The 24,026-nt window shown below is 47.0% G+C and overlaps 1 protein-coding gene across 1 annotated transcript in view; it reads right to left on the reverse strand.

The window, feature by feature from the left end:
- LOC147708779 (uncharacterized) overlaps positions 1-22,198 on the reverse strand; it is a 566,421-nt gene extending 544,223 nt beyond the window's left edge. Inside the window, exon 1 of the mRNA XM_086927407.1 lies at positions 21,758-22,198. Within this exon, the coding sequence (XP_086783533.1) occupies positions 21,758-21,986 (229 nt within the window). The 5' untranslated portion in view covers positions 21,987-22,198. The remainder of the gene's footprint in view (positions 1-21,757) is intronic.
- Between the last annotated feature and the right edge of the window lie 1,828 nt (positions 22,199-24,026).

Below are 24,026 nucleotides of genomic sequence, written 5' to 3' on the forward strand. Positions count from 1 at the left end.
TAGCACGCACATTCACATTAACACAGGCATGTGCGAGCACACATACACACGAACATACATGTCGTTTTGCAAAGAGACTCCCACAGATGATGATAAACACCCGCAGGCACGCATTCACATGGAAACAGTCGCAAACACACAAACTCTTCTACAACAGATGTCCCTTCAACCATTTTCTAACAATGACTGACAGAGACACACAGACCTTCCCAGAATAAATGCACGTGAAAACGGACAGACACGCACCAGGACACACCACACAGACGCACACTGTAGGGGTGTAACAATGTCCTACCACTCACGCCTCCAGGGTCACCAGGTCACGTGCATGTTACCCACCTGTGTGCCACTGCTGTTATGTCAATAATGCCCAGCTCTGCTGATAAAAGGCTTCTAGACAATATACACAACCACCACCCATCGACCACCGCATCCACCACCGCATCCACCACCGCATCCACCACCACATCCACCACCACCACATCCACCACCGCCACATCCACCACCGCCACATCCACCACCACATCAACCACCACCACATCCACCACCACCACCACATCCACTGCATCCACCACCACCACCACATCCACCACTTCCACCGCATCCACCACCACCACATCCACCACCACCACCACATCCACCACCGCATCCACCACCACCACATCCACCACCACATCCACCACCACATCCACCACCTCATCCACCACCTCATCCACCACCACATCCACCACACCCACCACCATCACTTCCACCACCACATCCACCACCACTTTCACCACATCCACAAACACCACATCCACCACCACCACATCCACCACATCATCACCACATCCACCATCACCACCACATCCACCATCACATCCACCACCCCCACCACCACCACATCCACCACCACATCCACCATCACATCCACCATCACATCCACATCCACCATGACATCCACCGCCACATCCACCACATCCACCACCACCACATCCACCACCACATCCACCACATCCACCACCACCGCATCCACCACCACCGCATGCACCCCCACCACCACACCCACCGCATCCACCGCCACATCCACCACCACATCCACCACATCCACCACCACCACATCCACCACCACATCCACCACCACCACATCCACCACCACATCCACCACCCGCGCATCCACCACCACCGCATACACCACCACCACCACCACATCCACCACCGCATCCACCACCACCACATCCACCACCACATCCACCACCACATCCACCACCTCACCCACCACCATCACTTCCACCACCACATCCACCACCCCTTTCACCACATCCACAACCACCACATCCACCACCACCACATCCACCACATCACCACCACATCCACCATCACCACCACATCCACCATCACATCCACCACCCCCACCACCACCACATCCACCATCACATCCACCATCACCTCCACATCCACAATGACATCCGCCGCCACATCCACCACCACATCCACCACCACATCCACCACCACCACATCCACCACCACATCCACTACATCCACCACCACATCCACTACAACCACCACCACCGCATCCACCACCACCACCGCATCCACCGCATCCACCACCACATCCACCACCACATCCACCACCACGTCCACCATCACATCCACCATCACATCCACCACCACATCCACCACCACATCCACCACCACCACATCCACATCCACCATGACATCCACCGCCACATTCACCACCACATCCACCACCACCACATCCACCACCGCCACATCCACCACCGCCACATCCACCACCACCACATCCACCACCACATCCACCACCACCACATCCACCACCACCACCACATCCACCGCATCCACCACCACATCCACCACCACATCCACCACCACATCCACCACCACATCCACCACCACATCCACCGCATCCACCACCACCACATCCACCACCGCATCCACCACCACCACATCCACCACCACATCCACCACCACCACCACCACATCCACCACCACATCCACCACCACATCCACCACCACATCCACCACCACCACATCCACCACCACCACATCCACCACCACTTCACCACCGCATCCACCACCACATCCACCATCACATCCACATCCACCATGACATCCACCGCCACATCCACCACCACATATACCACCGCATCCACCACCACATCCACCACCACATCCACCACCACATCCACCACCACTTCACCACCGCATCCACCACCACCACATCCACCATCACATCCACATCCACCATGACATCCACCGCCACATCCACTGCCACATCCACCACCGCATCCACCACCACATCCACCACCACCACATCCACCACCGCCACATCCACCACCACCACATCCACCACCACATCCACCACCACCACATCCACCACCACCACCACTTCCACCGCATCCCCCACCACCACATCCACCACCACCACATCCACCACCACATCCACCACCGCATCCACCACCACCACCGCATCCACCACATCCACCGCATCCACCACCACCACATCCACCACCACCACATCCACCACCACCACATCCACCACCACATCCACCACCACATCCACCATCACCACCACATCCACCATCACCACCACATCCACCACCATATCAACCATCACCACCACATCCACCACATCCACCACCACTTCGCCACCGCATCCACCACATCCACCATCACATCCACATCCACCATGACATCCACCGCCACATCCACCACCGCATCCACCACACCATCCACCACCACCACATCCACCACCGCCACATCCACCAGCACATCCACCACATCCACCACCGCCACATCCACCAGCACATCCACCACATCCACCGCATCCACCACATCCACCGCATCCACCACCACCACCACCACATCCACCACACCCACCACCATCACTCCCACCACCATCACTTCCACCACCACATCCACCACCACTTTCACCACATCCACCCCCACCACATCCACCACATCACCACCACATCCACCATCACCACCACATCCACCATCACATCCACCACCCCCACCACCACCACATCCACCATCACATCCACCATCACCTCCACATCCACCATGACATCCACCGCCACATCCACCACCACATCCACCACAGCCACCACCACCGCATGCACCACCACCACCACACCCACCACCACTACATCCACCACCACATCCACCGCATCCACCACCACATCCACCACCACATCCACCACCACATCCACCATCACCATCACATCCACCTTCACATCCACCATCACATCCACCACCACCACCACATCCACCGCATCCACCCCCAAATCCACCACCACATCCACCACTTCCACCGCATCCACCACCACCTTATCCACCACCACCACCACCACCATATCCACCACCGCATCCACCACCACATCCACCACTTCCACCGCATCCACCACCACCACATCCACCACCACCACCACCATCATATCCACCACCGCATCCACCACCACCACATCCACCACCACATCCACCACCACATCCACCACCACCTCATCCACCACCTCATCCACCACCGCATCCACCACCACTACATCCACCACACCCACCACCATCACTTCCACCACAGCATCCACCATCACCACCACATCCACCATCACATCCACCACCACCACATCCACCACCACATCCACCACCACATCTACCACCACATCCACCATCACCTCCACATCCATCATGAAATCCACCGCCACATCCACCACCACCACCACCACATCCACCACCACCACATCCACCACCACATCCACCACCACTTCCACCGCATCCACCACCACCACATCCACCACCACATCCACCACCACATCCACCACCGCATCCACCACCACCACCACATCCACCAGCACATCCACCACCTCATCCGCCACCTCATCCACCACCGCATCCACCACCACCACATTCACCACACCCACCACCATCACTTCCACCACCACATCCACCACCACATCCACCACCACTTTCACCACATCCACTACCACCACATCCACCACCACCACATCCACCACATCACCACCACATCCACCACCTCCACCACATCCACCACCACCACCACATCCACCACCACATCCACCCCCACATCCACCACCACATCCACCATCACCACATCCACCACCACCATATCCCCCAGATCCACCACCACCACATCTATATGTGTGTGGCTCTGTGTGTGTGTAGGTGCAAATGCAATGTTCTTGGATTTTCGTCACAATAAAATACACTGAACATAATCTTCACAAAAGTTATTTACAAACGTTTAAGCTATTGCCATTATAAATTACAATAACTTTTATTTAAGTATTAATTATTTACAAAATTAAAAGCCATTGTTATTTGTAAGTCACGTAAGTAAGACATCTAAGTCACGTAAATACAACACACATTGCATTACAAATGCTATAGGTGTCACATTTGCAAAAGTTAAAACTATTGACATTGTAACTGACAAAGCTATTAATTTTGCTACTTTCAAAACCAACACATAAATAAAAAAAAGTGTCATTTACAATACCAATAGCTCAAACTTTCCTAATGCGAGACCTATTGCATTTCCAATGCTTGTTTCAGATGCGACTGACAGTGGTGGGTTCGGCCCATTTTGGCAAGCGGAGTGCTGCGTGGACAGTAACCCAAGAAATGAAAGCAGGACAGCCGTAGCATTGCCTTTTTGGAATTCTTTCATCTGATGGTTGATTTTGCACAGTAGAGAGAAGATTTAAGGAACAAGAAGGTATTGTTCAACATGGACAACACAGCAGAGGTGGAACTAGTCAATATGCAATCAGCTAAGGAATTGAAAGTGCTGCAACTGCTGAGTATTTTTGTGCAGGACTGTCTAAAACTGCATATTTGTTTCAAATCGAAGAATGTCCCAGGAGTAGACAATGACACTGTGGATCGGTTATCTCATTTGTAATGTGGAGGTTCTGTGGGTTTCAACCGGGTGCAGATGCAGAAAAGACAGAGATGACCAAGGACCTTTGGCAGATAGGAGGATGGTGAGTAGAGTGTCTGCTCAGGCTTAGGCAGTGCTTTAGGCATCTGGATCTGAACGATGGACATTAGGTGGTGTAGAGGTTTAGAGGAGAACAGAGGATACTGTCCACTATATCATGAGTACGATTTAGGGAGGATTTTCACATGCTAAATTTTTAGGTAAATTTGCATGGATAGCCTTTTATGGCAAGCTGTTAAAGGGATTACGAGCCGAGAGAGGGTGAGATGGGCCTCAGGTTGCTGAAGGATTGGGCCAGAGAGAGAGAGAATGGGGAAAGGTACAGAGATCTTTGTTATAGATGGAGATAAGGAAGGTGCTGAGGATTCTCCAAAGAATTTGTTCGGATGAGTCGGGGGTGATGTTATGTTTAAAGGTTGATGTTATGGATGTTTCTGGGAGTTTTCAGGGTGTTGGAGATGTCATAAGTTAGGAAAGTGGGTGGCTTAAAGAGGAAGGCTGTGGAGTGTATGTGAGATAAGATCATGATTTGGTTGTATAAGTTGAAGACAGATCAAAGGGTTAAGGGCTAGTTGGTAAGCTTGAGGAAACATGTTATGTGGAGGCGGTATACGGGGATTAGTAGAGATGTTTCTGCAAAGGTATGGGTTGAGGCATACTAGTCTTTACTTGCTGATGGAGTTTAGTAAGGTACTGCAAGAGTTGGATTTACAAAGTGAGTTTTGCCCACATTCATTTAGAATAGGGTTAGCCACCGAGGCTGAGCTGAAGGAATGATGCAGTGAGAGGATTGAAAGGTTGGATCACTGGTCGGTAAACTGCTATAAGAAATACATCAGATCTGAAAATGTATTGTATTGAAATCATAAGTTAATTTGGTGTATTGCTTGCTGTCAGCAGGTTCCATAACTCAGAAGGACTATTTGGGTATGGAGCCACTCATTCATCAAGTGGGTGGAAAGGCAGGCAGCCATGAAGATGCATGAGAAGCAGAAGGGATTTGATGAAACCAGAATACTGGTGAAGAAGAATGTGAAAGTGAGGGTGTGATGGAAAGGATTGCTACCATTGTTGTCCCAGATGGGTAGGGGCAATGGTCATCCTGATATCCTGGCACTGCCTTTAGTGGGGGAAAATCCTAGTGAAGCAGAGGGGTAAGACCCTGATAAACACCATGAAGATGGACATGCAAGAGGTGAAGAGATTGAGGGATGGTACATTTCTTTTGTGAACAGAACTTCTCCTTAGGAGAGAATGACCGAAATGCCGGTGGAAATTGACAGACAAAGCTATACAGAAAGTCAATGGAGAGCTAAACAACTTTTTTGCTAGGTTTGGAGTTGTTGATAGAGGAAATCAGCTTGATATTTTTTTCTATGCATCATGACAATTTGTTTATCGAAAATATGAATGTAAGAACCCCTTTCAGAGGGACACAGGGCTCACAAAGACTAGTGGGCCCAATCATTGTTGTTGAGACCTTTTACTCCCTATACCCCAGGGCCAACCTACTAGAGATCCTGAGCAACTAAGTCAAGTACCCTTTCTGCACTTGACTCTTAGTGGTAGCTGAGGATAAGCAGTTAAAGGCTCCCTCGGGGGAAAATGTGGATATTTATTTATTTATTTATTTATTTATGACATTTGATTAAGCGCGAACAATTGCCCATGGGCGTCTCGGCGCTGTGACGTCTACAACAGATTCTCCAAGTGCTTATGTATATTTTGAGGTATCATTGATTAAACAGCCAAGTTTTTAGCTGTTTACGAAAGGACCAGAGAGAGGGGCTAGTCCTAATTGACTGAGGTAAGGTATTCCACAATTTTGGGGCCGTGACTATGAACCGGCGGTCTCCCCAGGAGACAGTCTTGGTGCGAGGCACCACTAAATCGTTGGAAGTAGTGGATCGCAGTAATCTGGGGGGACAGTAGGGAATCAGCTGTTCTTTAAGAAACTGAGGTCCCTGTTTATGCAGTGCCTTGTATACGATACACATAGTTTTGAACTTGATCCAGCTTCTGATTGGGAGCCAGTGATTGTTTCTGATTGTATCGGTCGCGGACTTGTGTTTGGGAATTCTGGCAAGGAGTCTTGCTGCCGCGTTTTGTATGGTCTGCATTTTGTTGATTACCCTAATCTGAGCATTAGCAAAAAGACCATTACAATAGCCCAATGTGGACAACACTAGGGAGCTAACCAGGGTTTTACCGGCACTTTCGGGAAGGAAGGGGATGATTTTCCTTATCAAGCGTAATTTATGAAAGGCTGAGGACGCTATTTGGTTAGCATGGGAAACGAAATTCAGGTGCTTGTCAAAAACCACTCCCAGATTCCTTACCTTAGAGGCAGGTGTAGGTAGGGTTCCGAAAGATGTGGTCCACCAGACGGGGGACCAGCTTGGGGTGAGTTGTCCAAATATGACAACCTCCGTCTTCTCGGAGTTGAGTTTTAGACAATTGGAGGCCATCCAGTCTCCAATTGCCAACATACCTTCTTTAAAACTCTCGGCCACCTTGTCGCCGTTATTTTTGATGGCCAGGACTAACTGAGTATCATCTGCATATGAGGTTAGGCTCATCCCATGTGCACGAATGATATTGGCTAGGTCCGACACGTAGATATTAAAAAGTGTCGGACTCAGGGATGAGCCTTGTGGGACCCCGCATGGCAGAGACAAATTGGTTGATTGAAACGTTCCCAGGGTAACAGCCTGAGTTCTTCCTGACAAAAAAGATGCCAGTAGATCTTTGGCTGCTTGTTGAATGCCCATTTTTTCGACACGATCGACCAAAATCGAATGGTCAACCGTGTCGAAAGCTGCAGATAAATCTAATAGCACTAGTACTGCAGTTCCTCCTTGATCTCGAATGACTTTAATGTCATCCGCAGCTTTAATCAAGGCAGGTTACAGGATACAGGTTAGTCAACATGACTCATAATTTAAAGTGCACTCAGTAATGTCAATAAATCAGTGTCCAGCCAAATACATGTTTTTAATTAAAAAGCACTTTATTCCTAACGCTATCCATTCAAAGAAGAATTAGAACATATGTAAGCAGTAACACAAAGAATCCCCTTTAGGTCAGGGCTCTGGTGTTTAACTGGCAAATCTCTGTCACACCCACTTCCTTCTAATGCGGTTGATTTTATTCCCTATTCGCTGGTGGCTGCATCCAGGGAATGCTCACTAGTGGCCTTACTCAAAAGTCCACTCTAGCTCTTACAAAATAGTCAAAAGTGTTTAAAGTGCCGCAGCACTTTGAGCAGCGAGTACCCCGGGCCCAATAAGCCTGTATCAAGTCTTCCCCGCTCCAGCAGCAAGGAAGCGATCAGTGTTTCAGTGGGTGCCTGACTGCAGGGACTTGAAATGCTCTTGTCCTGCTCAGTCAAGTTGGTCTGCCTGCGGGATGCAAGCAGCACCTAGCAGGCGCAATCTCTCTTATGAATGATGTGGTCGACCTCAACAGCAATCGGAGGAGCTCCAGGCTTCCATTGGTGCTGTAAGTTCCGTTTTTCTCACACGGTGGGAGGGGGTTGATCTTCATGCTGCAGACGGGGTCCTAGCGACGGAGCAAAGTCCTCTTGATGTCCTTCATTGTCCATGAACGGTTCAGGGGACAGGTCTCAGTGCTCAAATCCGACCCACAGGACGCAGATTGAGTTTTCCAAGGCAACTAGCCTAACTTTGCAATCCTCGGTACTGGCAGCCCCTCCTTGTTGCCGCTGTACCAGCTGGCAACGCATCAACCTTTCCTGTGCAGCCACCTATACCACGGTGGCCCCTCCTGGCACACACCTCTTGACACTTTGTCGACACAGACACTTCAAAGTTGTCCCCTTGTGGCATATGGGGTCACCGCAACAAGGTGGTGCGGGGTTCACACTCCCTGCATAGTACACAATTCACAGCTCAGTTCACAGCTGCCCCCTCACGGCATATGGGGGTGACTGATACAATCATGTACAAGGACAACAACACGTTCAGTGCACAGCCATCTCCTAATACCTCATACGGGGAGTCCTCTCTGCAGGGCTCCCCACTGGACTTTGCTCCCTCAAATGAGGATCATTGGTCTTGGGAAGCAGGCTAGCTCCAGAGCAGGAGGTCGTGATTTCCCTTGGTAATGCCTCCTCACCCAGAACGGAGACTTGCAAGACATGCAGAGTTCCCCTCCTTATGCAGCCCAACTTGCTGCTTGTAAGATAACAAATCTTGAGATCTCAAAATCCCCTTCTTATAGTCCATTTCCAGACACCAAATGTGATTAAGGGTATGGGTCTTTGAAGTTTTATGTTAGGGTTTGAACAGAACAATTTTCTCTCTCTTCTTCCTCTTGAAAGGTTGTCCCAGCAGGAGAGACTCTGAAGTTCATAGTCCCACAACAACGGCCATGGAAGAGACTAGAGTTTACACCTGGATGTTTGCCACGGTAATATGTGAAGAAAAAGATTAATCCTGGGCTCCTAGCCCTACCCTTTAAGAGACCCTTATCAGCTCCGTCTTCTTCCTGAGACTTGTCCAGGCATTTTCCTTGTGATTTATCACTGAATCAACAAGCACCTTTTAAAGTGTACTGGGGGCGTCTCTTTCTCTCTCTCCCTTCTCCAGTGTGTCCCACCCAGCTCACAGGAATGCAGCAATACAAAAATCTGCCTGGGCGGATTCCTCTACTCTTCATGTATTCAAAAGGCAGGCTTGTGCTTCCCAAATTGGAACCCAGGATCCTCCATGTAATGTACCATTGCAGGGACAATGGCAATCAGTGTCTAATACATTCAGTACTAATACATTCATGCATTGTACCCGCACAGACAAACAAACTTTCAGCAAACACATTGACTCTGCACATGTTTAGTCCCATAGCCCTTCTGCGTTGTGCAATGGTGTGCTATTTGCAAACACACACACTGCCAGTACACACATCATCATGTGCGCTAAGCTGCACAACACTTAACCTTTCATGTTTTATACTTTTTGCAAGCATACACACAACCAGTGCATGCTTCCACTGTGCACACACTGTACAGCACTACATTTTTCATGTAATGTATTCCTCCCAGGCATACATACATTCAGTACATGCACTCCACATTCAAGTACAGCACAACACTGCTCTATCCCTGTACTGTAACCTTTCTAGGCAAACATACATCCAGCACAGAATCACCATTCTTGCATTGTACAACACTTTACATCCACATAATGAAGTCAAGACTTAAGCACACAACAGCGGACCTTTAAGAAGGTGAGTGAGCCTGTAGGCCTCACTCCACTGACACAGGGTTAAAAGCACCTGGTTACTCCTACCGATCACTACACTGTATGCTGCCACCACTGCGCTTGTGCTGCTTAACTCCTGGTGAAGAAAGCAGCCTTCCACTACTATGAGTATATCGCTTTGGTCACCCAACTTGGTTCAACAATATTGCAATCCATAAGACAGGCCTATGTCATTGAGCACATGCATGATCCGTGTTTGCCCTTGACAAAAAAATCACATTACATATCCAGACAACAGTACAGTTGGGCACTCGGGCAGAGGTACACGTCCTTTACCATGTAGAGGACTTTTTCATCCCAACAATGAATAAACTTAACTTCAGCTTGAAGTATGTACAATGGTCCCACAGAAGTCTAAGGGACTTCAACATATCCTGGCCAAGGTAAGAATTGTTTTTAGTCCAGATGTATTCTCATCCTAGCTAGGACTCCCTAAAAGAGATGTCATAAGTAAAGCCGCTCTTCAGTCACACAAAGTTGGGTGACCTTAGACTTATGGAGGGATCTCTGAACATTTTATTCATCTATAGAACAGGTCTATTTTTGGTTATAATTCTGTGAATGGGGGGCGACCTGTTCTTTACCCCCTTCAGCTCCTTTGTGTATATGGCATTCTCATCCAGCACAGGGCAGCCGGACAACAGACAAAGCATTGCCCTCCTTCCTAGCATCTCCCGGGCGCCGGGAGCATTACGAGTGTATTTTCTCCCTCATCCACAGAATTAGTGTAAAAGCAATTCAATCTTCAATCAAGACCAATACTGGAGAACCACAGATTACAGGTAAGTAACTATTGTTCTTCTCCAGTATTGGGGTGTCTTTCATAGAGTAGATAGCAGTATACACCCATGCTTGGAAGACGCTATTTGTAGCATAAGTCTGTACATATGAAAAAACACATAATAATATAATAACATGTCTCATTTCTAAAAGCATGAAATTTGCAGTTACATGAGAATGTACATAATAATAAGCATGAATAAGAGTCTGAAAAGCAGTAAGAGGAGGAGGGAAACAGAGGCTCAAATTATCTGAAAAGATTCTGCAGAACTGCTTGACCCACTGAAGCATCAGTCTCGCTGGCTGTATCCAAACAATAGTGCTTGGTGAAAGTATGCCTGCTTGACCAGGTTGCTGCTCTGCAGATCTGTTGCAGAGGAACTCCAGCGAAAAGACGAGTCGAGGAAGACACAGGTCTTGTAGAATGAGCCCTTGGAGTTGCCTGTAAAGGCCTTCCTGCTTGTATATGGCAAAAGTCAATAGCCGCAGAGATCCATCTAGATATTGTTTGTTTAGACACTGCATGGCCTTGTCGAATCTTCCCATAAGCGACAAACAATTGATCGGATTTGCGTATTGCAGAGGTCCTTTGCAAATAGAACTTAAAACACCTCTTGATGTCAAGTGTATGCAATGCCCTCTAAGCAGGGGATTGCGGGTTAGGAAAAAATGTTCTTAAGATGACTGGCTCATTCAGGTGAAAGTCTGAAGGCACCTTAGGCATAAATTTTGGGTTTTTGCAGAGCACTACTGAATTAGATGTGAACTGGAAGAAAGGTGGATGGACCGTGAAAGCCTGGACATCACTGACTCTTCTAGATTAAGTCAAATCTAACAAAAGAGACACTTTCCATGTAAGAAATTTTAAACCCACTATGTGAATCGGTTCAAAAGGGTGGCGCATGAGCTGTGCTAACACTATATTGAGATGCCATGATGGAGGTGGATGACGTACCGGAGGAAACATTGAAATGTTCTTTAAAGAACTGCTGTATTATTCTTGAAGAGTAAAGCGAAGTGGACCCATCCTGACGATACCTTGAAATGGCTGCTAGGAAAACCTTCAGCGTTGCGTGAGATAAGCCTGATCTTGCCAGGTTTGAGAAAAATGGCAATATCTGATCCGGCCTTGCTTGAAAAGGATGAATCCCAGCCGACTGACACCAGATACAGAATCTTTTCCATTTAAGTCTGTATGTCTTTATCGTAGCAGGTGCTCTTGCTTTGGCAAGTACCTCCTTACAATCTGCAGGGATATTCAGATGGGCGAATTCAAGGTACTCAGGGGCCAAGCCGCTAATTTCAGAGATGCCGGGTCCGGATGGTAAATCTGACCATCCTGAATGGAGAGCAGATTCAGTATTGGTCGAAACTGAATTGGTTCGCACTCCGATAGGAGAAGGAGCTTGGAGAACCAGTATTGGCGAGGTCACCTGGTGGCGATCAGAATCAGGCTACACGGTTCTTTCTTCATCTTCCGGAGAACTCTGGGAACCAACGGTATTGGAGGAAAGGGGTAAGCATATATTTGAGACCAGTTGATCGAAAACGCATTCCCCTGAGAGTCCTTGTGGGGATGCCAGCTTGCAAAGAACAGGCATTTGCTGTTCTCCTTGGGCGCAAAGAGGTCTAGATCTGGATGACCCCTCTGTTGAAAAATCCGATCCACCGTTGGTTGATGAAGGTCGCATTCGTGTGTGGACACCGTTGACCTGCTGAGGGTGTTTGCAAGAACGTTTGTAGATCCCGGTACATGGAAAGCCAAAAGATTGATTCTGTGTCGTATTGCCCATGCCCATATTTCCTGGGCTTCTCGAGACAGACGAACCGACCGGGTTCCTCCCTGCTTGTTCAAATAATGCATGCTTGTAGTATTGTCTGTGGGAACCAATACCGTGGCCCCTTGAATGATTGCGCGAAATGACTTGAGGGCTAGGAAGATGGCTCTTAACTCCAACACATTGATGTGCCAGACCTTCTGTTGATGGCTCCATCTCCGCTGACCGTCAGCCCTTGAAGATGTGCTCCCCAACCCTCGAGGGATGCGTCTGTGGTGATTGTGAAGTTTGGTGCGTCTTAAAGGAACGCGCAACCCTGTTGTAAATTTCTCTCCTGAATCCACCAGAGAAGAGTTCCTCAGATGCGAGGGGTGATTCGGATGAGATCTCCGAATGAGCCGGGGACCTGCAGCCATTGCAGGTTGAGTTCTTCCTGAAGAGGCCTCATCCTGAGGCGGAAATTCGGTATCAAAGGAATGCAAGAAGAAATCATCATCAGAAAAGACTTGAACTGTCGGACTGAAACTGACCTTCTTGCTAGCAAAGTCCGAGCCATGTCTTGTATCCTTTCTTGTCTCTTGTCCAATACGAAGGCTCGGACCAGTTGTGTGTCCAAGGTTGCTCCTAAGAAAGCTTGTCTTTGGGACGGTTCTAGTTGTGACTTGCTGAGATTCATGGAGAGACTCAGTGACTGGAAGAGAGACAGACACTGTTGGACGTGGTTGCCTGTGTTTGCGAAAGAACTCGCCTTGATAAGGCAATCGTCCAAGTAGGGAAATATTTGTATTCCCTCCAGCCGGAGGTGTGCTGCTACTGGAGCCAGGACCTCCGCAAACACCCTGGGGGCTGAACGCAGCCCAAAGGGGAGGACCTTGAATTGGAAATCCCTGCCAGCCACTCTGAAACGCAGGAACTTCCTGTGACGGGGTAAAATGGGAATGTGGAAACACGCATCTTGAAAGTCCAAGGTGGCCATGTACCCTCCCGCGGAAAGAAGACGCAGTATTTCCTGAAGCGATACCATCTGAAACGTTAGCTTTTTCAAGTACTTGTTGAGGGCACGAAGATCCAGAATTGGACGCCATTCCCCCGATTTCTTCTTTATTAGAAAGAACATGGAATAGAATCCTGTTCCTCTCTGAAGCTGAGGGACTTTTTCGATTGCTCCTTTTTTAACATCAGATTGATCTGGGAAAACAACTCTTTGAGATGAGCTGGAGGTGGGCCCTTTGGGGGAACATTTGGAGGGAACTTTTCGAATTTGAGGGCATGGCCATTGGCCACAATGTCCAAGACCCATCTGTCCGACGTTATTGAGGACCATTTTGAGTAGAATTTTAAGAGCTTTCCTCCAATTTGTATGTGGGAATGCGGCAGTAGCAGTGGCAGGTGACAAAATCATTGTCTTTTATTCGAATCCTTTCCGCGGTAGGCAGGCTTTCTTGTATTTTGGGAATAATTTTTGTAGCGCTGGCCCTAAGACTGGAAACGTTGGGATTGGTAACGTTGATTACCTTGCCTGTAGGAAGATTGCTGATTATAACCTCCTCTAGTAGTGGATGATCCACGTCCTCTCGCACCCCGAAAGGGCGGCCTCCGAAATTGTAAGGTGCCCAGGGACCTGGCTGTTTCCGTGTCTTTTTTGATTGTTTGTAAGGCTTCCTCTACCTGCGGGTCAAACAAAAATTCTCCATCGAATGGCACGTCCAATACCTTAGCTTGCACCTCCTGGCGGAACAAAGCCGCTTTTAGCCAGCCTTGCTTGCGCAGGATAGCAGTCCCCGTTAACTGTCTGAATCCAGTCGAAGCCACATCAACTGCAGAATCAATAATCTCCGCAGAGATTCTCTCACCCTCCTGCAGTATTTTCAGAGCTTCTGCTTTGGAAGGTTCTGAAAGCATGTTGATATATGGCGAGATGTCAGACCACATTTGCCGGTCATATCTGCCCAGAATGGCCAAAGAGTTGGCAGCCCGGACTGTAGTTGCTGCCATTGTAGACATAGGCTTCCCAATAGCATCCAGACGCCTGTCGTCTCTATCCGGTAGGGCTGCCATTGGGGAGGAAGGATTGCTGGATCGCTTTTGTGCAGCTTGCATGATCACCGAATCTAACTTCGGGTGTCCTATAAGGCAAGCTGGGCACTTTTCCGGAGCCTTATATTTTTTATCTATTCTCAGCAGTACTGGAGGGATAGATGCAGGAGTAGACATCACCTTAATCCCCTCTTTCCAGATGAAATCAATAATTGGTATTGACTTAGTCTGCTTCCTTGGCTGATCCTTGAAATCATAGAGGAAGCATTCCTGTTGTGTAGTCTCCATCTGAATGTGGAAACGTTGCTTAGCTCTTTCCATAAGAAGATGGAATCCTCCAACATCCACTGGTGGTGAATCTGCGGTAACCGGAGGTGAAGGAGAAGGTGTTTGGACCTGATAATCGTCCCACTCCGACAACAAGGATCTGTCGTCAACTTCACCTCCTTCTCTTTCTTCTCCGTCAGAAGATTGGTGTTCTTCAAGGTGATGGGAAGCTACAGGAGGAGGAGGCTCTGGAGACCTGAAATCAGACATGGACGTTTGCACCACAGGCGTAGGAGGCACAGAATCCGCTGACTCAGAAGGTGGAAAAGTCTGTAATAGTAATTCAGCATGTGCTGTAGATTCGTTATCAATGCTACCGGCATCTGAGCTGTGGGGACACTAGAAATGGGTGATGTTACATGCTCAGGTGAAGATTGGCCATCTTGATCGTCCTCTTCTTAAAACTTGATGTGCAATTCGGAAGGACTTGTTGCTGTTCCAAACCTTTCATCTAGGTCAGAATCTTTCTCCCTACCAGAGTCAAGCAACTTGTCAGGGACTTGTAAGGGAACTGTTTGAGGTGACAGGTGTAATGGAGATAAAGGTTCTAGTCCAGAACCGCGTCTCTGAAGCAAGGAAGGCTTCGGCGTTGATGTAAAAGCTGTAGAAGGTGACCAAACCTGCATGGTGGTACATGTAGACAGCTGCGGCGTCGACGGAGGCACCATAGATGGGCTTGTCGACGGGGGCTTGGATCCTGAGGATGATAAGGTCGTCGTCGGCGATAAAGTTGTCTTCGTCGACGAGGAAGGTTTCATCGACGACTGAGTCTTTGTCTACGATGGAGTCTTTGTCGACAATTGAGCTTTCGTCGACGATCTAGTCGTCGATGGTGTAGGTGTCGCTGACGAACTCATCGGCAACGAGATGGTCGTCGACGACGATGGATCAACCGTCGACGGTGGCGTCGACGATGAAGCTATCGTCAGCGGAATCTTCTTAAGCTTGCCCGTCGACAGGGCGCTGACGATGGCAGATGAAGATTCTCTCGTCGACGAGATAGGCTTGACAGACACATAGACCAATGTCGATGGAGAAGACGCTGTCGACATTATCATCTCTGGTTTAGGCGAAGAGAATGTAACCGTAGACGTAGATGTTTTGTCGACGGAAATCTTCGTCGACGAATGAGTCGTAGAAGGCGTCGTCGACTACAGGGTCTTCTTCTGAGGTCTTCTCAGAAGCTGATTTTTTAGGTAAATTTTTGGTTGCTCTTCTCGAGGGTGTGGATGGCAAAGGTTTGCCCTTAGCAGGGGGAGTAGCCTTAGAAGTAGAAGGCCTCTGAGACCCCTTAGAAGATTGTTGCTTCTTCACAATCTTGGCCCCAGGAGAAGATAACACCTCTTCAGCAACTCTCTTATTAGAAGCTGTAGTAGACCCAGAGGCAATATTGCCTACCTCAGAACCAGGAGTATCTTGATCCTTGAGCTTTTGTAGCCACAAAAGCAAGCAGCCCTTCCTGTCCCTGAGGGTCTTCTGAGGGAAGGTCCTACAAATCTTGCAGTCCTTCACCTGATGGTCCGGGTACAGGCAGTAGATGAACTTCTTGTGGGGATCTTCCTTGAAAAGCCAGAGCTTACCACAAGAGTCACAAGGCCTGAATAAAGATTTTTTAGAGGAAGACATCCTAAAATCCAGGATTTTGAAGGAGACTCCCTTCACACGACGTGCGGTAGAAAATCTGAGAGCCTGAGCCTCTTGGGAGAACTTTCTGGTGGGTGATGTCGCCTGATTGGCGGCAGTTTGGGATATACAAAATGACTAGGATAGTCATGAGTGTGGAAGTTTTTCTTCTGTAGCTTAGGCTACTTTACTTCCTGGTTGGTTATTACCAGGTTTTTTTTATGGTATTATGGCATATTATTGCTTTTTATGTACCGTGGGACTCCCACTCCGACGACGGGGAAGGATTCAGGCATGTGAATCTATGGAAGACACCCCAATACTGGAGAACAGGGGACATCTTATTTTGTGAGACGGATCTCTATAGTGAGAATCATTCCTGATCTTTTAGTGGATCTGGAGTCAGTTGCCCCCAAAAGGCTATACTCTTATCATTAAGGTTAGAAGTTTTAGGGCGGAGGAGTTTGTATATTTGCGAGACCTGGTGGCCCAGTTTGTTGATATTTGTTACAAACAATGAAATTGATGGTGGATAATTTGGCTTTTGTGAGGGATGATCTGATTTTTAGGAAGTTGTAGAATTCAATGTCAGCTAGGCCACCTCGACTGAAGGTCTGAGAATGTAATTGGGTATGTGGCGTTTTGTAGTTGATAAGGGAAGAGGATTCCTTTCTTGATCCATGTGTCAATGGTTAGGCTTTTGCCTTTGTACATTATCTTGCTATTGGCCCAGAGCGACTCTATTTTAGATCCTTTAATACTCTTCTCCAGATTTTTGTCAACCCAAAGTAGCAAAATTTTTGTGTTTTTAAAAATGGACTTGGAGGTAGGTGGATATAGTCTATTTGTTGTTAGGAGTGCAAGGGGGCTTAGGTTATTAAGGAAGGCCCTCTCTGCCTCTAGCCATGCCGGGGTGTAGCCGTTGGGTGGTGCGATCGAGTATGAGCCTATTTTTCGCCAGGAAAGCCAACTGATATAGCCTGAAATCCGATATGTCCCTCCTAGTGTATTATCCAGTCTTAATTTTTTAATACTAAACCTTGCTTTCTTCCCACGCCAGAGAAATTTAGAGATGAGGATATCTAGTTTGCGGTGAAAGTCATCTGTAAGAAGGAGCGGGAGCATACTGATAATGTAGTTAACCATTGGGGTGATCATCCTTTTAACAGTTTCAATTCTGCCCCACCACGTAATGAATTTTGGTGACCAAGAGTCCAAGAGCTTCTTTATCTTTTCTAGTAATGTTTTCTCATTCTGGTGTAGGGCATCAATTAAATTGGTACCAAATTCGACACCTAAGTATTTAATGTAGCCTGTTTGTCATGTTAGCCCCGACTTTCCCAGGATGTCCCTCGTACAATGGATGTGTAATGGTTTGAGCTCTGATTTCTCTCTGTTAAGTTTGTGTATGCTGTTTTCCTTCGTTGGCCCCACCTAATTCAGGGTATCAGATGGCGCTAGATACCACTACTTCAATGATCCTAAGGAGCTGGAGTCGTTTCTGGAAGGCCCAACAGTTCACGACATGGAGGCTTCCCAATCTGCCTCTAGCAAGAGAAGATCTTCTCCAGATCCTGGCACGGGTTGATGAGGTAAACCAGCACCTCATTGGGCAGGCTAAGCTCTATGGAAACACTACGAATAACCATAAACGCTAAGGAAACTAAGGAAACTCAACCTATACCTACCTCATTATCGACCTCATTATCTACCTCATGCTAATACACATCATAGGATGCTGGCACCGCAACAAGTGAAGATATTAAGAGACTGTGGTCCTAAAGGCTTATCCTTGAATTTCGATACAATGGGACTCTGTCTTTGGACACCGTAATTGAACTGAGATGTGTCAAACAATTTAGACTCACGGACAAAGGGCCTTGCAGAAAACTAGGCCATGTTCACTCATAGGGGGATGTATGATACAGTCTATCGCACCAAACACATAAACTGGACAGTGGACCAACTTGCCTGCAGTGGTCACCAACCTCAGAAAGTATACCAATATTTTGTAAAAGGCAAAGTGATACTGTGTGCAAAGTTCAAAAGCGCCCTCTGTCCAAAGGCACCACCCTTTCCCTCAGAGTCAATCGTGTATATGAACTTATATTAAAGTTGCACCACTTTCCAATTATATACAATCAACTCAATTTATATCCAGTTTGTTTTGAAAAGATGATTGACATTTCTTCTTTATTGCTTTTTTTCCCTCTTTTTAAATAAGCCACAGCCAACGTGTTTTGTTCTGCGAACAGAACTTCTTCAGGGCATTTATGAATTCCATAATGTCATTAGATAAGTGATGCCGGAGTATCTCTCTTTAGATTATCATTTAGCGATATGCTCCTTTATCTTGCATATTGACCTTTTCGTCTTCATGCACAGGTTAAACTGATTGATTGCCAGGTGTAATGTCGTGATGTAATAGTCACCCAGGATTCTCCAATACGTATATGCATCGGACTCAGCGCATACCGTACCTTGCGAGGGGGTCTGTACGCCCGACTCGACTTCTCTGCATTTCGATTCCCACCTGTGGTTCTATCGCACCAGTAGATCTCCTTGAGACGGAAATGACAATCCTGCTATCACACCTCCTACATATGAGGTTTACGGGGATGGGAGGGGGGAGGGCGGGGAGTGGAGGGGGAGGGAGGAACCCCAGAGGTTGCAGAATGCTCCGTGTAATAACTGGATACCCACCTCGGGGCTTTTCAGTCTTTGCTGAAATATATTTAGGTCTCATATTTGGATGATAATTACTGCTGAGTTTTGGAGGATTACTGATGATTTTGGTTCCATGGTGCCAAAGTGCATTTCCTACCATAGTTGTTTCATCATTTGTGTGTAGTGCTGTCTGAGCCTAGAACATTTAAACATTGGTGTTAACTGTCTGCTATTTGAGCTTGTGAATTGTGGGCTATTTTTACAGTAGAGTGGCTGTGTGAGCTTGTAATATTTATCCAACTCTGTTGCCTATGGTCTAGGGTTGTCTGACTCGTATAACCTTGGCTTTAATCACCCTGACCATTCCATAACACATAACTGAAAATCTATTTGGAAGGTGCTAGATAGTAAAATTAATTGAAAAGAGTGCTATATACATTTTGTAAAATTATAAGCCTTGGCAGATTATGAAACCTGATTGCACACCTGCCTGTAATACATATAACTATTTAGCCAACTTTAAAGCGGTGATTATGTTTAAAAATCATTTTTTTCATTTTTAAATGTTTTTGGCTGAGGGTGAGGTGAAACACCCAACATTATCTAAACAATTGTTTTAAATCAGATTCAGTTTTAGTCAGGTAGTACAGACCCACTCTTCCCTATAATGTCCCAATGTTCTCCTTATAAAGTTGATTTTAAACCCAAACACCTTCTGTCGCAAACCAGGCAGTTCAGAAATCCTGGCTTTTGCCCTGTTTAAAATATGACTTTCTTCTTTGAAGAGAGATTTCCTAGTTGAGGCTACGAGAAAGCCATTCACAAAGGTTTTCATAGTTCATATTCATTCTGTTTGACCCGGAACATCCATGGGTAGTCCTCCCCTCATCTGATGACATGTCAACTTTTTGGGATTACATTTTTTCACCCACTTGACTTGTGAACAATGGTTCCCGACTTGGTGGATATAAAGATGACACATATTATCACGATGGTCGAACCAGGGCAAAAAGGTAGAAAAATTAACTTAGCAGTAATGATTTATTTTCAGTGCACAAATTCAGGTCAAGTAAGGGATTTATGTCCAGGTCAGCCACATGCTGGTAAAATGTGATGGTATCATTCACTGAAAGTATAACAGCGTCACTGAGTAAAGCTGCTACTGTCCATCTCGTGCAGCAGCTTTATTGTATAAAATCAATAAAGATACATTAACAAAATTATGTTGCAGCTCTAATGAGAAGTGCCAATACTGCTCACTACATTTATAGCACCAAGTTACGAAGTACTGATATTGCATTTTGCAGTTACAGCAGCCTTGTTGAGAAGTGATGGCACAGTTCAGAGAATACATAACAGCCATGATGGAAAGTATCTGTACCGCCCGTTATATGTTCAGAAGTGCTAGTACTGTCCCATTATAAGTAGAGCAGCACTGAAGAGAAATGGTGACGATTGACCATTTAAAGTAGGACAACTGTTGAGCAGCCACAGTGTTCGAGATACCACTTGCCAAGATTATTTTGGGCATTCCATGCATCACTTTTTTGTTTTTCTCTTTATTGCTGTGGACAACCATGAAACAATACATGAATGCTGCAGAACAAAACATGAGGGGCATTAACAGAGCTCTGTAAAAAAATGCTCCAGTGATGGAGGAGCCATGTGCAGCCATGAGTATTGGGGTATATTTGGCAGAACTGTACGATGGTTACCATGGGTGCCAAGGTTTAAACTTTTATCACTCTCCAATACTGTTGATTCTCTATTAATGTTCATGAAATCATCCTCTTACTCATTCGACCTCTCCATTATTGGAGTATGGCAACACAGATTTGCTGCTGTCTTGCTACACTCAGTCATAATGCATCTTTAGGGCTAAGTAGGTTAAGAACAAGGATCAAATGAATCAAGAGAACACATATTTACGTCTCTTTTTAGATTTTTCTAGTAAACAATTGGCATTAATAAATGACACAGCAGCAGACATTCGTTTAGCTTACAATAAAATGCCACACATACAACATGGAAGCGCCACACAAAGGCACACTGTAAAACTGGAAATAACAAATATTTAAACACAAAAATTGGCAGTGCCTCATACTAGCCTCGCTTCGGTTACCCCATGCCCTCAACAGACCTCCCCCGAACTACAGTTTAATTTGTACAAATGTACAGCATTGAACGAGTAAGCCTGGGCTGCGCCACCAACCCACCCTGACGCGACCCCAAGCTTCACCTCCCAACCGTCCCTGCTCACTCCACGCGCATTTCCCATGTTTCTACAGTCACAGCCGTTCCCTCACCGTTCTCCAAGTGTTGCAGGAATTCTTGCGCCGCCCTCTTCTCGTGCTTCTGCAACGCCGGCCTATAGAGACTCCCGCTCCGGGCGCGAGCGCTCTGCCCTGGGCAGCAGCACTCGCAGAGCCGCGCCAGCAGCTCGCGCACCTTGAAGGCCCAGCTCGAGCACAGCTCACTCAGCCGGCTCAGAAGCTCTCGGAGCGCCAGCCAGCACTCCTGGCACAGCTGCCCCATTCCTCAGGGCCGATCTAGACAGAATAGCTCCGAGTGCCGCGGACCAGCTGCCGCTGCGACGTTTGGCTGCAAAGGCAAGTAGAACTGACGGTTTCGAGAACACACATGCACACACAGCGCTGGTGGAATACGTGGGGCCCAACCACCCTCCAAAGTGGTGTGTTCAGAGCCGGATGCCAGCCACTGCCATGTGGAATAGCTGGGACAGGAACAAAGCCTGGCCTTTGTAACAACAAACTTGCAGGGAGCCAGGCAAAATCTCGACTGCTGACAGGGTCAGGGGAAGCCTCTCTGCATAAGTAAACAAAGGGAGTCTGAGCTGTGCCAGAGTGACATCACGCAGTCACCACCTTCTTCAGCTGCAGGCACTGGACTCCTTATCGGCATGCACAGAGAGAAGAACAGGTTTCCCCAGTTTTCGAAAAAGTATTCAAAATGCGAGGTGTGCAGTTGCAAGTCACATCTGCTTCATGGCAATTTAATAGGCGTATATTTTTCTAGCTTACGGGCATTTTAAATATATTTTGGTCTTATTTGTTCCTAGGGGATCGAGGAGTTCGTTAATAAAGCAAATAGGGATATTTCCTTGTAAAAAACTGAATTTATTTTTAACATTGCTTCGCCTAGTGATTTCTAGTTGTCCCATCTCCCCTGTATGCGCGAACACTTACTTTTAAAGCAAACTATGAATGAACGGCTTTGGTATCACACCTGAGTAAAAAAAAAAAAAAACGAGAAATACTGCTCACGTTGGAATGTTGTACAGAGGGATTTCGGTCCAGAAATATAATTTTGATTTTATTCTGGGTTTTTATAAAGCGTTGCAAACCACATTGCAGAAGTCTCAGTGTGCTTTAAGTAAGGAAGTGGATGAGGTGTTCATGGATACTCTCAACCACATCCGGACAGTAAGTGAGGAATATTATAAAGATAGCTAGTGAATGTCTGTGTATCTGGGTAAAATAATAGGAATACGTTGATGCCTTGGAGTAAGTCTACAGAGACCCAAGTAAGGCGTACAGTTGTCGGGTTTAGTTGTCTAATATGTTGGCCTAGGTCAAAAAGAGAATGGTAATTCTGGCAAAGGGACTGGGCTTAGTCTATGCCTCCTTGTAGACGGGAGCCTTTAACAAACCTCGGAATGTGAGAAAACCAGTTTCAGGCCTGGGATTCAATAGTAAAGACTTCCAAAAGGATGAGCCCGGCACGTGGCGTGTCTTTTCTCTAAATTTCTAACAACTGACAAGGTCTTGGTTGGTGGACCTACAAATTGTGACTGGAAATGGCGATGTAGTGCCTAGTGAACAAGAAAGAGACATTTCAAAATGAATCTGCCATTCTCTGAGAAACAATAAAGAGACTTCAGAGCCAATGTAATGTGGTCATGTTATTTTAAGCCAAACAGGGTTCATGCAGCATGATGCTAGTATATTAGTAGTTTACAGAGTGATCTGTAGTGAGACTAGTACTAAGGCAGTTGCAATAATCTAGGGCTCTCTAATCTTTTCTGTAATGGGAGCCACTACTGATCAGTGGAAATCATCGTGAGCTACTAAAGGCTAAGCCACTCATGCATTGTTGCCAGACACCCCCACGTCCAGCGTAATTGACCTTAACCCTAATGTCCATAGAGCCAGATACTGTGGTTAGAACAAAATACTTTCATTAGGGGCACTATGACAGGGCTGCTATGTGTGTCAGTGAGAGCGTGGTCTTTGGGATGTATGAACATGTGTGCGTATGAATGGGATATGATATATGGGTGACTGAGACTGTGTCGTATGTACTTGTGGCACAAGACATGTCTTTCACCATATGTGGCAATGTTAGACCTAGCATATCTTGGTGTGATTACCCCAGATTTTTTGCCTCTGCAACCTTTGCTTTTAGATGCTTTGGATACTTTGTCACTGCTGATCAGTGTCAAAGTACAAGTGTTCCCTATGTAAAGTGTAATGGTAATTGGTTGGCCATGATTGGTATGTTTGCCTTACTAGTATATTCCCTAGTGATGTGCACTGTGTGTGCCAGGGCTAGTAA

The sequence above is a fragment of the Lissotriton vulgaris genome, chromosome 6, assembly GCF_964263255.1.
Source record: "Lissotriton vulgaris chromosome 6, aLisVul1.2, whole genome shotgun sequence".
NCBI lineage: Eukaryota > Metazoa > Chordata > Amphibia > Caudata > Salamandridae > Lissotriton > Lissotriton vulgaris.